At 46.1% G+C, this 12,620-nt stretch overlaps 1 protein-coding gene across 1 annotated transcript; it reads right to left on the minus strand.

The window, feature by feature from the left end:
- Window positions 1-10,619: 10,619 nt before the first annotated feature.
- LOC101535305 (transforming protein RhoA-like) lies at window positions 10,620-11,233 on the minus strand. The gene has a single exon (XM_036496520.2). The coding sequence runs from the start codon at window positions 11,208-11,210 to the stop codon at window positions 10,629-10,631; it is 582 nt and encodes a 193-aa protein (XP_036352413.1). The 5' UTR covers window positions 11,211-11,233; the 3' UTR covers window positions 10,620-10,628.
- Between the last annotated feature and the right edge of the window lie 1,387 nt (window positions 11,234-12,620).

A 12,620-nucleotide genomic window follows, 5' to 3' on the forward strand; every position in this document is an offset into this window, starting at 1 on the left:
AGCATAATGTACAAAAATAGGGTTTTGCTAAATAATGACTAGACATAGAGTATGAACTTCACCAATACATAACTGTGTCAGCACTATTAATCGAAGAAATTATATTTGTCATATGAATTGAATCGTTGATTAGCAAAGAACATTTCTTTAAAAATCTGAAATACTTCTTAAAGATGATTCTATTGAATTAATTTAACTCAATCACATGTAGGATTAATTTGCATTTGACTATATGGTTTTTAGTTGTGGGAAAATGTCTTAAATCTCACCATTCTTGTCAAATGAGCTTTGTTTCCCTATTGACTTGTTGAAAGTCATAATGGAAAGAGGACTCCCACAAGCCACAAATCAGAGCTATAACTGAAGATGACACTACACCAGGACGTCACCAGCTAGTCTCCACAGCTCACTGTTTAGCCTTGGCGTGTTATCTAGAACTTAGCAAGAGTCATGCTAAATACTGACAGACTATATTTTAAAAATTATCTTACCTCCTTCCTATTAGGAGTTTTTAACTTACTTTTCCATTGGAAACAGAATTGGGAAGGAAAAATAATAGTACTCAGGATTGTGACACCCTCCCACAAGAGCTGAGAGAAAATCATTATAGACTACCCAAGCCAGATTTTCACATTGGAAGTTCAGGACAGTTGAAGAAGCGTGTGTGTTAAGAAGAGTAAAAGTCACAGAGTGTACATGTGTTGACCATAAACAAAAATACCAAATCCCAAAATATTATGCGTGAGCCATAAAGGAGCTCAGGATCAACTCTACTCAACACATGGAACTCATTTCCCCCAATAAATCAAATGCGACTAACTTGGAATCATCCAAAAGGGATTCATTAGAGCTGCTTGCCCACGACCTTACAATAAAGTAGTGAAGTCCATGCCTGGAGACTGTCCCAGCAGGACACAGCTGAGTTCTTCCAAGTGTGTATCCCTGGCACTAGACGTCACTGTGCAGACTCCAGGGAATGCCACCACTCGTGTTTATAATCTATGTTGGCACAGAGCCTGGTACATGGTGGGTGCTGAAGGCATTTTTTTTAATGACTTCAGATAGAATCTGTTCCCTCCAAATCATCATGAATTGCCGACCTGCTGCGTCATGGCTCTTAGGGAGAAGAAAACCTGGGCGTCAATAAAAATGTAAAATGCGGACACCACCCACCCTTTCTAGAAACATGAAAAATATCTAGTCATTAAAATGCACTTAAATTTCTGAGGAATGAGTAGAAGTAGAGTAGTGCCAGGTAATTCTACTAAAATGCAGCACACCGCAGGAGTTCAATTAAACTCACCAATTAATTATGTTTACATTTTTAACTTGAAACTCCACTTGGCAAAGAGTCGTATACTATCCCATCTTCTCCTCCTTCATCGAACGACCGCTTAGTAATAAACCCAGTTACTTACTAAAATATTTTCCCAAGGTATGTGACAATTATAAAGCTATGACAAATTCTATCTTATTTGAGAGATAAAATTTACTTATGAGACAGCAAATATCCCTTACTTTTGCCCTACCTTCTTCTATGGGACAGAAAACACCCAAATGGCTGCAGAAAGCTGACATCGGATGGCTGTTACGTCTAGGCTGCCAAAATCTGTGAACGACAGGAGACAAATAAAATGCTATGAAGTCCAGTGACACGATGGCTTTTACAGATAGGCAAGTAAATAGTCTCAAGGTATTTTCCACACAGCCCGGCCTCCTCCGGAACTGTCCGGAACGAGCCCTGTACTTACTGCATTTCTTCAGAGGCCCTTGTGGAACCACACTTGCAGCTATAGGGAACAGGAACCAACGCCTTCTTGCAGTGCCCGGCTGTCCCATCACATACCACTCCTTAGAGGTGGCCAAAAGACATTACAGCTTAGAAATCTCAGCTTGCTGTCTCTGCAACGTTCTGATCACCTGCTGGGATACAAGTCAGTCTAAGGCCTCACAGCTCAGCTGCACACAGCACATCAAACCAGCTAATCAGAGCAGAACGCTCCTTTCTCAGAGTAACTGGACAAAGGCAGTCAAGTCACACAGAAAGTAGATGGAAAAAAATATATTTTCTACCAATGAATCCCATAGGAAGTATTTATTTATCTTGAAAAGGCTCAAATCTACACCAAAAAAAATATTAAAGAGTCTTGCAATGAACATTAGAATTCTCCTTCCCTTTATTGAAGGGGACTTCAAAGAGTTCACAGGAAAACAGAATTGAGAGATAAGCTTACTTTATCACCAAAAAATAAATAAATAAATAAATAAATAAAAGCCATGGAACGAAGAGTCTTAAGAAGTTCATGAAAATTATGTTACAAGAAATCATACATGTCTTCCAACTTTGACGCCTCTGCATCTTCAACTCATTTTTTAAAGATTTATTTATTTTATTGGAAAGCAGATTGACAGAGGGAGGGAGATGCAAAGACAAGGGTCTTCCCTCGGCTGATTCACTGGGGAGTGAACGGCCGGAACAGAGTTGACCCAAAGCCAGGAGCCCCTCAAGAGGCTCCCACACGGGTGCAGGGTCCCAGCGCTCTGGGCCGTCCTCGACTGCTTTCCCAGGCCACAGGCAGGGAGCTGGATGGGAAGCAGCACCCATATGGAATCCCGGTGCGTGCAAGACAAGGACTTCAGACACTAGGCTATTGTGCTGGGCCCACATCTTCAATTCTTAGCAACCTGTTCTACTTATCTCTCTCTATGAGCACCTCTATAGTGCAAATGTTTCTATATCCCTCCGCAGTATTCACGTTGACAGTTATGAGGTGGGAACTCGGGGAAGTGATTACATTGTGGAGTGAGCCCTCATGAATAGAATCATGGTCCTTATGTCTTCATGAAGCACACTTTGAAGACATCCATTGTGCTTCTACTATGTGGGAACATAGGAAGAGGAGAGAGGCTGTTACCATACCCTGATCCCCTGGGACCTTAAACCTGAACTTCCCAGGCTCCAGACAGTAACAAATGAAGTGTTTGGTTAAAAGCTACACAGTGGTGGCTTTTACTAAGAGCTGTCCACATGTGCTTCCTCTGCCAAGCCATCCAGATCATGTTGTGGACAACATAAGGCTTTGCCCCTAAACACCTCAGTACGTATCCCTTGATCCCAACCTTGCTCTCACGCATCCCAACACCACTATTGGGCCTTCAGGAGGGTTACAGTGGCACAGAGGGAGTTTGGAGAGTAACAGTGCCAACCCACATTTGCATGGAACGAAAAAAAAAAGTACCTAAATAAATAGATTTGTGGATAGGTAAGCAGTTGCACTTGTAAATAAAAACTATATTCAAATACATTACAGGAAATAATTTAATGTCATCCAACATCGAAGCTATTCTCATATTCCTCCATTTGTCCCCCAAATGTCTTTTATAGCTATTTTAAAACTCAGGATTTAAGCAATCCACATGTTGCATTTGGATGTTGTATTTCTTTCGTCTTCCACTGTCACCCTCTGATGTTCCTGACACTAAATCTTGGGCTATATTGAAGCCAGTTGTTTCACAGAATGTTCTACTCTCTGAATTTCTTTGATGGTTTTCTTACAATTAGTTTTAGACAAAGCAGTTCTGCCAAGGACTCCACTTGGGTGATACTAACTGGCTCACTGTAAAGCATCTGGAGGCGCCTAAAATCAGACCAATCAATTGTTGCAAGGCGCCGGCAGGATGGGACAGCCAGGTTTCTCTACTGTAAAGGCATGGCTTCTCCTTTTCTAAGTAACAAGGAGGGTATGAAATGATACTTCGAAATTGTGTGAACACTCCGTCCACCTACAATCTTATATCAAATGATCAAATTAGTTATTGCACTAACAAGTTTTCATAACAGGGCTTTTTAAATAGATGTATTCATTTATCTGAAAGAGTTATAGAGAGAGAGGAAGAGACAGACACACAGAGAGAATATTTTTCTCTGGGTCACTTCCCAGATGGCACAACAACCAAGATTGGGCCAACTCTACCCTTCTCCCTTGTGGATGCAAGGGCCCTAGTACCTGAGCCCTTTTTGTCCTGCTTTTCCAGGCACATGAGCAGGAGACTGGATCAGAAGTGCACAGTCAGGACTTGGAGTGGTGTGTTCATGTTGCCGGCGTCTAAGGTGCTGGACCACTACACCAGCCCCATTCTCTTCTGCGTTTATTAATGATATTCTACTTTAAGGAAAAGCTTTTCGGTTTCTCTTTCTCATTTTGTTATGAGGATCAAGGAATGTTTGTATTTGTTACATTTCATTGTATTATGATTTTTGAAGCTCACGTTGTCCCCACTGTGGTTCATATGAATTTTTCTTATGATGTGTCTCTTTTATTCATTATCTCTCTGGACAATAAGATACTCTAAACTCAGGCTTTTCCTACTCGGTCATTTTTCCAAGTAGCCCTAAGAGATATCAGTGAATAACAGGCCCTAAGTATTGCTCATTTGTAGAAGGGGGCCTCATTTCTGCTGAAAGCACAAACTTATAGAATCCCTCTATGCGATCAGACAAATAAGGTGTCTCAAAAGTAAAACTACACTTGATCTTACCAAAGTAGGCAGAGAAATCATCAGAAATAAATGGAAAGTGAATTCCCTTTATTTCCCCTACTAAAGTGTGTAACAGTGGTCATATGTTCAACAACTTAGAACTTCACATCTTCGTTAAACAAAACCATACAAATCCGTGTAATTTTATCAGGCGATGCATGGACCTTGTGTATTATATTTGGGCACTAACTTTATCATTTCAGGCTATATTATGCATGAGACACTTTTCAAATAAACTTGGCTCCCCGGAGCTCACAGAAACACATATGTGGTGAAGCATGCCAAAGCTTTGCCAAAAGATAAGGAGAGCCACCTTCAAGTGCAACATTTTCTGGAGGTAATTCTAAGCAAGTAACCCACATGTCTCTTACTTCAGTCCTCCTCAGTGTTGCTCCTGCACCGTGGAAGTCAAGGTCTTGGTGACCCCCGCTTGTCTTCACACACCCCTTCAGCGTGCCCTGATTCTCAGTAACTAAATGCCACAGTGTTGGGCAGTGAAGACTCATGGTGCCTCGCGATTACTCTCAAATGGTTCAAGGGGAATAAACTATACAAAACAAAATCAGCAGAAAGTTAAACATCAAATACAGGTGCTGGTAGGTAGCTACTCACCATGCTGCTCTTCCAACTTTGTGAGTTTGAAATTTCTCTACTCGTTCTCTGAGTTCTCGCAGAGCCACCAGCAGATTCTTAATCCTAGTGCTAAGTATGTCACTACACTACCCAAAACCCTCAGCTACATCCACCTCCTCACTTCACCTCACAGTGTGGAGAATCCACGTTACACCCACCAAAACCGTGGGCCTAATAACGTGCCTGGGATAGCAGTGGAAAATGGCCCAAGTACTTGGGACTCAAACCCATGTGGGAGACTCAGACGAAGCTCCTTGTGTCTGACTTCAGTCTGACCCAGCCATGGCCACTGTAGCCATTTGGGTAGTAAACTACTCCTTGGAAGATTTCTCTCACTGTCTCTTCTTCTCTTCTACCTTTCAAGAAAACTCAAATCATAAAAATATAAAAACTAAATTTGTTCTGGCGCCAATAGTTTTGAAATGTTCACGGAAAGTGTATATTATGAAAGCAATATATGGCTTTCAGTTTTAAAATCTCAAACATCTTTTTGGCCAAAAATTTTGCAAGACCCCCTCAAGCTGAAGGTTGCTAGCAGAGCTCCAGCAAAGCTATCTCTTCCCCGGAAATTTCGTCTTGTCTCCAAGAAAGACTGTACGGCTGCGACGCTCCGTGGTCCCTGTGTCTGAGAAAGAAATGCCCTTCCTGGGGCAGTCCAGCAGAGTTCTTCCTCGCCCACCCCGCCAACAACCCCTCACGATTCAGATTGCCGGAGGAGCATCACTGTCCCAGCCTTCCTCCTGCGCTCTAAAGCCCAGCCACATCGAGCACATTATGTCCTGCGCTGACTCCCTTCTCTTTGCCCCAAAAACCTGCTGGCCCCTCCACCCTTCGCTTGGCCCGGCCAGATGTCCCTTAGTCATCTGTGAGTCCTCTCCTTCATAAATCTCCTTCTCTCTAGCAGGAGTTCCTATTAGCCTGCCCTTCCAAATCCATCATAAAGGCTGGACATCTCAATGCCTCCACTATTACTACCCTGTTCAAACAGTCATCTTCCTGCTGGATTGTCGGGGTCCTGGCTTCCCTCTCCGGTCCTATAACATAGTTTTTATCACAATAGCCAGAGTGACCTAATAAACAGATGGTATCATAGCTCTTCTTGAAACCTTCCATTATGTGTGGCTCGTTCTGGGTAGATGATACAATGGCCTATTAGTGCCCACAGAGCTTGCCTCACATAACCTCCGCGGCCCAGCTCCGGGACCTCAGTCCACTTCGCTTCAGCCATGCAAGATGAGACTGGGAACTTAACCCAGGTCTCCCACATGGGGATGACAGGAGCCCAGGTAGGTGGGTCGTCCTCTCTGTCCCCCGGGGCCTGCATGGGCAGGAAGCCGCAGTCAGGCGTTGTCCTCAGCACCCGGCTGTCCTCTGCTGCTTTCTACGCCCTTGACTCAAATACTGCCCTCTTTCTCTTCTGAGCTCGCTGTGACTCTTAGCACCTAGAACAGTACCAGGTACAGAGCTCCAGTGAGTTAAAAATGGGGAAAATAAACCTGCAGATGGGAGCTCTCTGCGTGTCTCTCAGCCGTTCAAATGAATACTTAAAAAAAAAAAAAAAATCCAGTAAAGCTGTTCTGAAGTTGGGAGGAAAAAAAAATTAGTTTCCTAGGTTTTGTCATTGGTATTTTGCTGCCATCTGGTGGCCACAAAATGTATGACAGAGCAGCCCTTGACATAATCCCAATGTGGCTGGTTTAACTTGTCAAGTTCCCTTCCATCAATGGAGAGTGGCACTTAAGAGGTTAATGTTTAAGTGTTCTGGCATTTTTAAAAAGTTCATTCATGCTAGCAAATCACTTTAATTGGATTTATGAACACAATGCCCAGTAGGGAAGGGAGTATACACCGTCACTGTCTCTGGCTTTTGACGCCACAGTAAACAGGGGGCTGTCCCAGGCCAGGTGGTCCTAGGACACCTCCCAGCCACATCAGTGCAAGGCTAGAAGTAAAAACCAAGCCAGCAGCCACTGCAAACAGAGATCTCTGCGTATTTTCATAGAATGTCTGCTTTCTGACTCTAAAATTACTTAACTACTAGTAAATGTGCATTATTGCACCCAAATGACCCTAAAGACACTAGCAATGGCTATTTATCCTCTGTGGATAATTAAAAAATGTCTTCAGCATCTCTCCCTACCCCCTGAGCTCTGAAATCATCAGTACTGCACTACAGGAAGTTTTCAAATATTCACGGAAAAAGAAACAGAAAGGTATTTCACACATTTTCACTGTGGACATTCCCGTGACCCTGTTTACATCCCAGCATACCCTCTACTCTCCAGCCAGAAAACCAACACAGAATTTCTCTCTGCCAAAACTCAACCACAGTGACCGGCGGGTTCGCCTTTGTTTCTCACCACGCTTTCCTCACACGACAAAGGCCACCTGTCCCGCGATGGACTTCCTCTTGCCCCCAGTTGTGCCCACATGGTTTCAAAGACTGGCAGAGAAAGAAAAACACCATCTGAGGGAGGACTTGGAAGACACGCACTAGTGCCCGCTTACCCATCAACAGAAAGCCATCGCTGTGCACCTGCAGAATCACCTAGGCCGAACACTTGGCTCTTTGCTGTTGAGTCGCTTGAGTTTCTCATTTGATAATAAGGAACTTATCTCAATCTCCACTCCCTATTAAGCAATGATGCCCTAGATTAGAACAAAATTATTTCCATTGGGGTTTATGATATTCCCAAGCCCAATTGCCAACTCTCCAGGCTCCAATTGCACTTGGTAAAATTTTGTGATGCAAGCTGCTGGTTTGTGTTCTTCTGTTTAGGAATTGTGTAACCCTGGTCTCCTTAAGGCCAATCTCATGTCTAGCTCCCTACCTAGTACTTGCTGACTACCCAATAAATGCTTCCTAAAGGAAAGAGGGAAGGAGATTAAAGCAAAATGAAATGACTTCAGTTTCACACTGAGAATTTAAAAGAAACAGCAGCTGTCTTATGAGAAGGTAGGATTCTGCAACAGGATGTCTGATTCCTTCAACTAAGAGCCTGCTGGAAGCCTTGTTGGAAGGAGCCTGCTGATCAGTAAGCCTTCCGCGAAAGCGCGAAGTCCCAGCTTTAGTCCTGTGTGTCCCAGCACCAGCCAATCACGGCAGAAGGCCTGTGGGGCTGTGGTTGCACTCTCTTGGAAACAGGGCTTAGGGTGCATTCATTGTGACACACACGAGTGGAGAAAGGAGACAGAAAGAACAGAGTTCTGTAACGAAACTTGCCGGTCACTTCACATAGTGGGGAAAATTCAGCCTTTAAAACAGCACAGCTTAGGGCCTGGCATGGTAGCCTAGATGCTAAAGTCCTCACCTTGCACGCACCAGGAATCCACATGGGCGCCAGCGCCAGCTGCTCCACTTCTGATCCATCTTCGCACTCGTGTGCCTGAGGAAGCAGAAGATGACCCAAGCTTCCGTGTGAGAGACCCAGATGGAGTCCCCGACTCCTGGCTTCAGCCTGGTCATCGCTGGTCATTGAGACCATGAGATGAGAGACCAGCGAATGGAAGCTCTCTCTCACCTAACACCCACTCACCTGAATGGACAGATCAATGAGACATACAGCAGGGAACCATCAGAGCTCCTGCAGACACTAGGACAAATGGAAGAAGAAAGCAAAGGACAAATACCGTGGTCTAATGTAAGGTAACATTCATGCAAATTACAAAGGAGACAGACAGATAGGGAAATAGGTATATACATATGTCTTCATAGGTGAGCTGTACAACGGAGACCAGCGTGCCAGAAAGTGAAGATACATGGCAGTACTGCAGTATGCATCTCTACTGCCAAATAAAAGGAGAACTCCCAAGACACTGATAAGTATACCTTGTTGCTCTTACTACAACGCTGCGATACACTCCAGTGCAAAGGCGTGCACTCGTAACAGTATACTATCATAATAATATAGGGGAAAACAGCAGGGGGCAGAGTGGGATGTGAGTGAAGGAGAGGTGGGGGCAATCGCCATACTTAGACCGACAAGACTATAGCATGGAAAACAGTTTTTAAAATAAAAAATTATTTCATCACTTAACTATAATGTATGGTTACCATGAACAGATATATTTCAGGTTCTATTTTATTTGCATAGTAATCCATATAGGTTTTATTCAGTAAAGCCATGTTTCTAATGATAAGAACTTCTTTCATTTTCAAAACTAGAGATGTTTGTAATCTATGACATGGACAGTTTATGAAGCTATCTCAGAGACTTCAAGGTTCTTTGAAACCTTAATATGCCAGGATTTTTCACCTGGAGTCATGGGATTTACAGACCAGGCTACTGCTGGGCACTCCACTTGACACAAAGCTAAAGCCACAGACACAGTTTTCAAGTTAAATGCTGCAAAAGCCAAGTGGCTGCCCAAGGCACCCTTCTGCTCCGAATGCCCCTGAAGTCTCTCCTGAGTGACCCGTGAACTACAGTGTCAGGCTAGCCGCCAGCACAGAAGGCCTTCAGATAATGTTTGAAATATGTATAAACCCCTATCAGGTTGCTTGAAATTTAAACCACCAGTGGCTTTCAAATCTACTGTTGGCTCCTTTCTCAACATTTTCAAGTTTTAAAAAAGTTCGGAACAGTTTCTGGGACTTCTCGCTTAGGAAATTGTCTTTATTCGACTAAAAGTTGGAAAAATTAACTGGTACAGGAAACAAAGTTGAGTCCACGAGAGAGGAGAGGGAAATGAAATCCTCCTCTGTGAGGGAACCCGGACCCAGTGCTGTGGGTTAGAGCCACACCCTCAGCCAGGTGAGAAAGGGGTGCCCCTTGGCAGGTGTGGCCGCACATCCCCTGAGCTCACCTCTGCAAACAGGGCACTGCGACACAGGCCGGGTCCAAGGGTCCCTGCTCTCACATAGCAGACAAAGTAACAAAACGGAATTTTAAAAGTGAAATTTCCATCTGACTTTATTCCCAAACATAGCATTTAAAAATACACCATCTGCAGAAATGGCAAAAAATCAGTATCAGGAAATTAATTACACCAAAAAAAAAAACACATTTGGTCTGAGGTAGATATATTTATTTCTGGTAACATACACTCAATGGCACTCATTGCACAGGAACCATAAGATCACAAACATGAAGCCATGGCTGTAACTCGGCCACAGCTGCATGAACTTGAGTCTTGCTGGTCGAACATTTTTTTTAAATAAATAAAAAAAAAAAACTGGATGGTGAGGCCAGAGCTATGGCAATGAAGTCAGCTAACGTTCCGAGTGGTTGCAGCCGGATGCGGGGCAGCTGGGACGTGTTTCGTGGTTCTCAAGTGGTTACAGCCCATCACGAAGGTTACCAACCAGCGCCTGGTGTGAAGGTCCGAGGGGCCGGACGTCATTCAGAGGACGCTGGCAGCAAGGTGACGTGGGATGGGCCATCGTTGGTCAGTTGTGGATACACGAGAACGAGCCAGTCGTTGGAAGCCCGGCCGCACTGGCCACAAGGTCTGTCTCACAGGACCAGGCACCGCCAGCGCTTCCTGCCACGCCTGGCCTGCAGGGCGGCTCGCGTGGCCAGCTCGAACACCTCCCTCACGCCCTCCTTGGTCTTGGCGGAGCACTCCAGGTACCCGAAGGCGCCGACCCTGCCGGCCATGTCCCTGCCTGCCTCGGGCCTCACCGGCTCCTGCTTCCAGGCCGCCAGCGCCCGCCTGGTGCCCTCATCGTGGCGGAGATCCTTCTTGTTGCCCACCAGGACGATGGGCACGCTGGGGCAGAAGTGTCGCACCTCGGGCGCCCACTTGACCGGGATGTTTTCCAGACTGTCGGGACTGCTGATGGAGAAGCACATGAGGATGACGTCGGTGTCCGGGTAAGACAGGGGCCGCAGGCGGTCGTACTCCTCCTGGCCCGCCGTGTCCCACAGGGCCAGCTCCACACGCTTCCCGTCCACCTCCACGTCGGCCACGTAGTTCTCAAACACGGTGGGCACGTACTCCTCCGGGAAGGAGTCGCGGCTGAACACCACCAGCAGGCTCGTCTTGCCGCAAGCGCCGGCCCCCACGACCACCAGCTTCTTGCGGAGGGCAGCCATGTCCCAGGGAGGCGCAGGGCAGTGGACTCCCGCAGGGCAGTGGGCTCCCGCTGGGCGGTGGGCTCCCGCAGGACGGTGGGTCCCCACCGAGGCGCCCAGTAAACAAGGGAACCGCCGAGCGCGCGCGCGCGCATCCTCCGCGGTCAGCGAGGCGGGGAAACGGCGCACCTGCGGCTCGCACCTGCAGGTGAGGCCAGGGTCCACCTCGCACGCCCATGGTCATCGCTGTGTGAACACTACAGGCGTGTTGCACCTGCGGTTTAGGGCCTTGAACACTGTTGTAGGAGTTAGCTTAGGGCGGGTTTGGGTTCCCTCTCCGGCTGGCTGCGAGTTCTCCAGCAAGTGTTCTGGACACCACAGGCATGCCGCAGGGAAAGCAAGAAACACTCGGACCGTGAGAGCGTCTAATTTTACAACTTACAGCAGTTTAGTTTCCTGCATTCCTTATGCAGTTTCCATATTGCTTTATGAAAAGTGAAAAGTATTCCTCTCACAGGGAAAAGAGGAGGCACGCAGACAGAACGCTGGTGAGGATGCTGCCACAGGGCAAAGCTGAGTCAGCTGTGCTCGGAGTCGATCCAGCACCACCTGGAGAGGTCCCAGGCCATCGCGTGGTAGCTGGCTGCAGTCTCAATCACTTGGAAGGACTTTGTTCTGCAGCCAGTGGATCCTATGAAACAGGAGGCATTTGGTGTCAGGTGAGAGAAGGGGTTAGAAGAGGTTTAAAAATGAAGACTGAACGGTGGAGATCCGCTTTAGGCTCTAAGGAGTAGAATTCAACTATACCAAATCTGTTGGGCACTCTGCTGTGATTAACGCAGTCCACAGACCCCAGAGAGCAGGAGGCATTTCACAGGAAGGCGTGGGCATGTGGTCATACGCACGCCATCAGGACATCGTGTGACACTGCCTAGGTGTGACCTCTCTGTTTCAAATATAAGTTGAACTAGTTGATGCTTTCGATTGCATTTATCAGTTTACAGTCTCTCCTATGAGAAGGAAAATATTACAGAGACACTGATTATAAAATCTGTTTTTCCTAGAAAATGACAAGGAATGACTATACAAATCACCTTCAGTGACTATTTGGGAAACTTACTTGAATTCTAGACATCTGACAAGGATGAAAAAGTTAACTGGCTCCCTAAAAACCACACACAGGGCGTGGTAAGTTGAAAATGAAATTCAGGGCCCAGCGCAGTAGCCTAGTGGCTATCGTCCCCACCCTGCATGCTCCGGGACCCCATATGGGCACCAGTTCTAATCTCAGAATCCCTGTTTCCCAACTAGCTCCCTGCTTGTGGCCTGGGAAAGCAGTCAAGGATGGCCCAAAGCTTTGGCACCCTGCACCTGCGTGGGAGACTAGGAAGAAGCTCCTGGCTCCTGGCTTCAGATCAGCTCAGGTCCAGC

Source organism: Ochotona princeps, chromosome 32 (assembly GCF_030435755.1).
Source record: "Ochotona princeps isolate mOchPri1 chromosome 32, mOchPri1.hap1, whole genome shotgun sequence".
Classification (NCBI taxonomy): domain Eukaryota; kingdom Metazoa; phylum Chordata; class Mammalia; order Lagomorpha; family Ochotonidae; genus Ochotona; species Ochotona princeps.

What these genes read in the sequence shown, in the direction of transcription:
- LOC101535305 (XM_036496520.2), bottom strand. Translation starts at nt 11,210, where the DNA reads ATGGCTGCCCTCCGCAAGAAGCTGGTGGTCGTGGGGGCCGGCGCTTGC.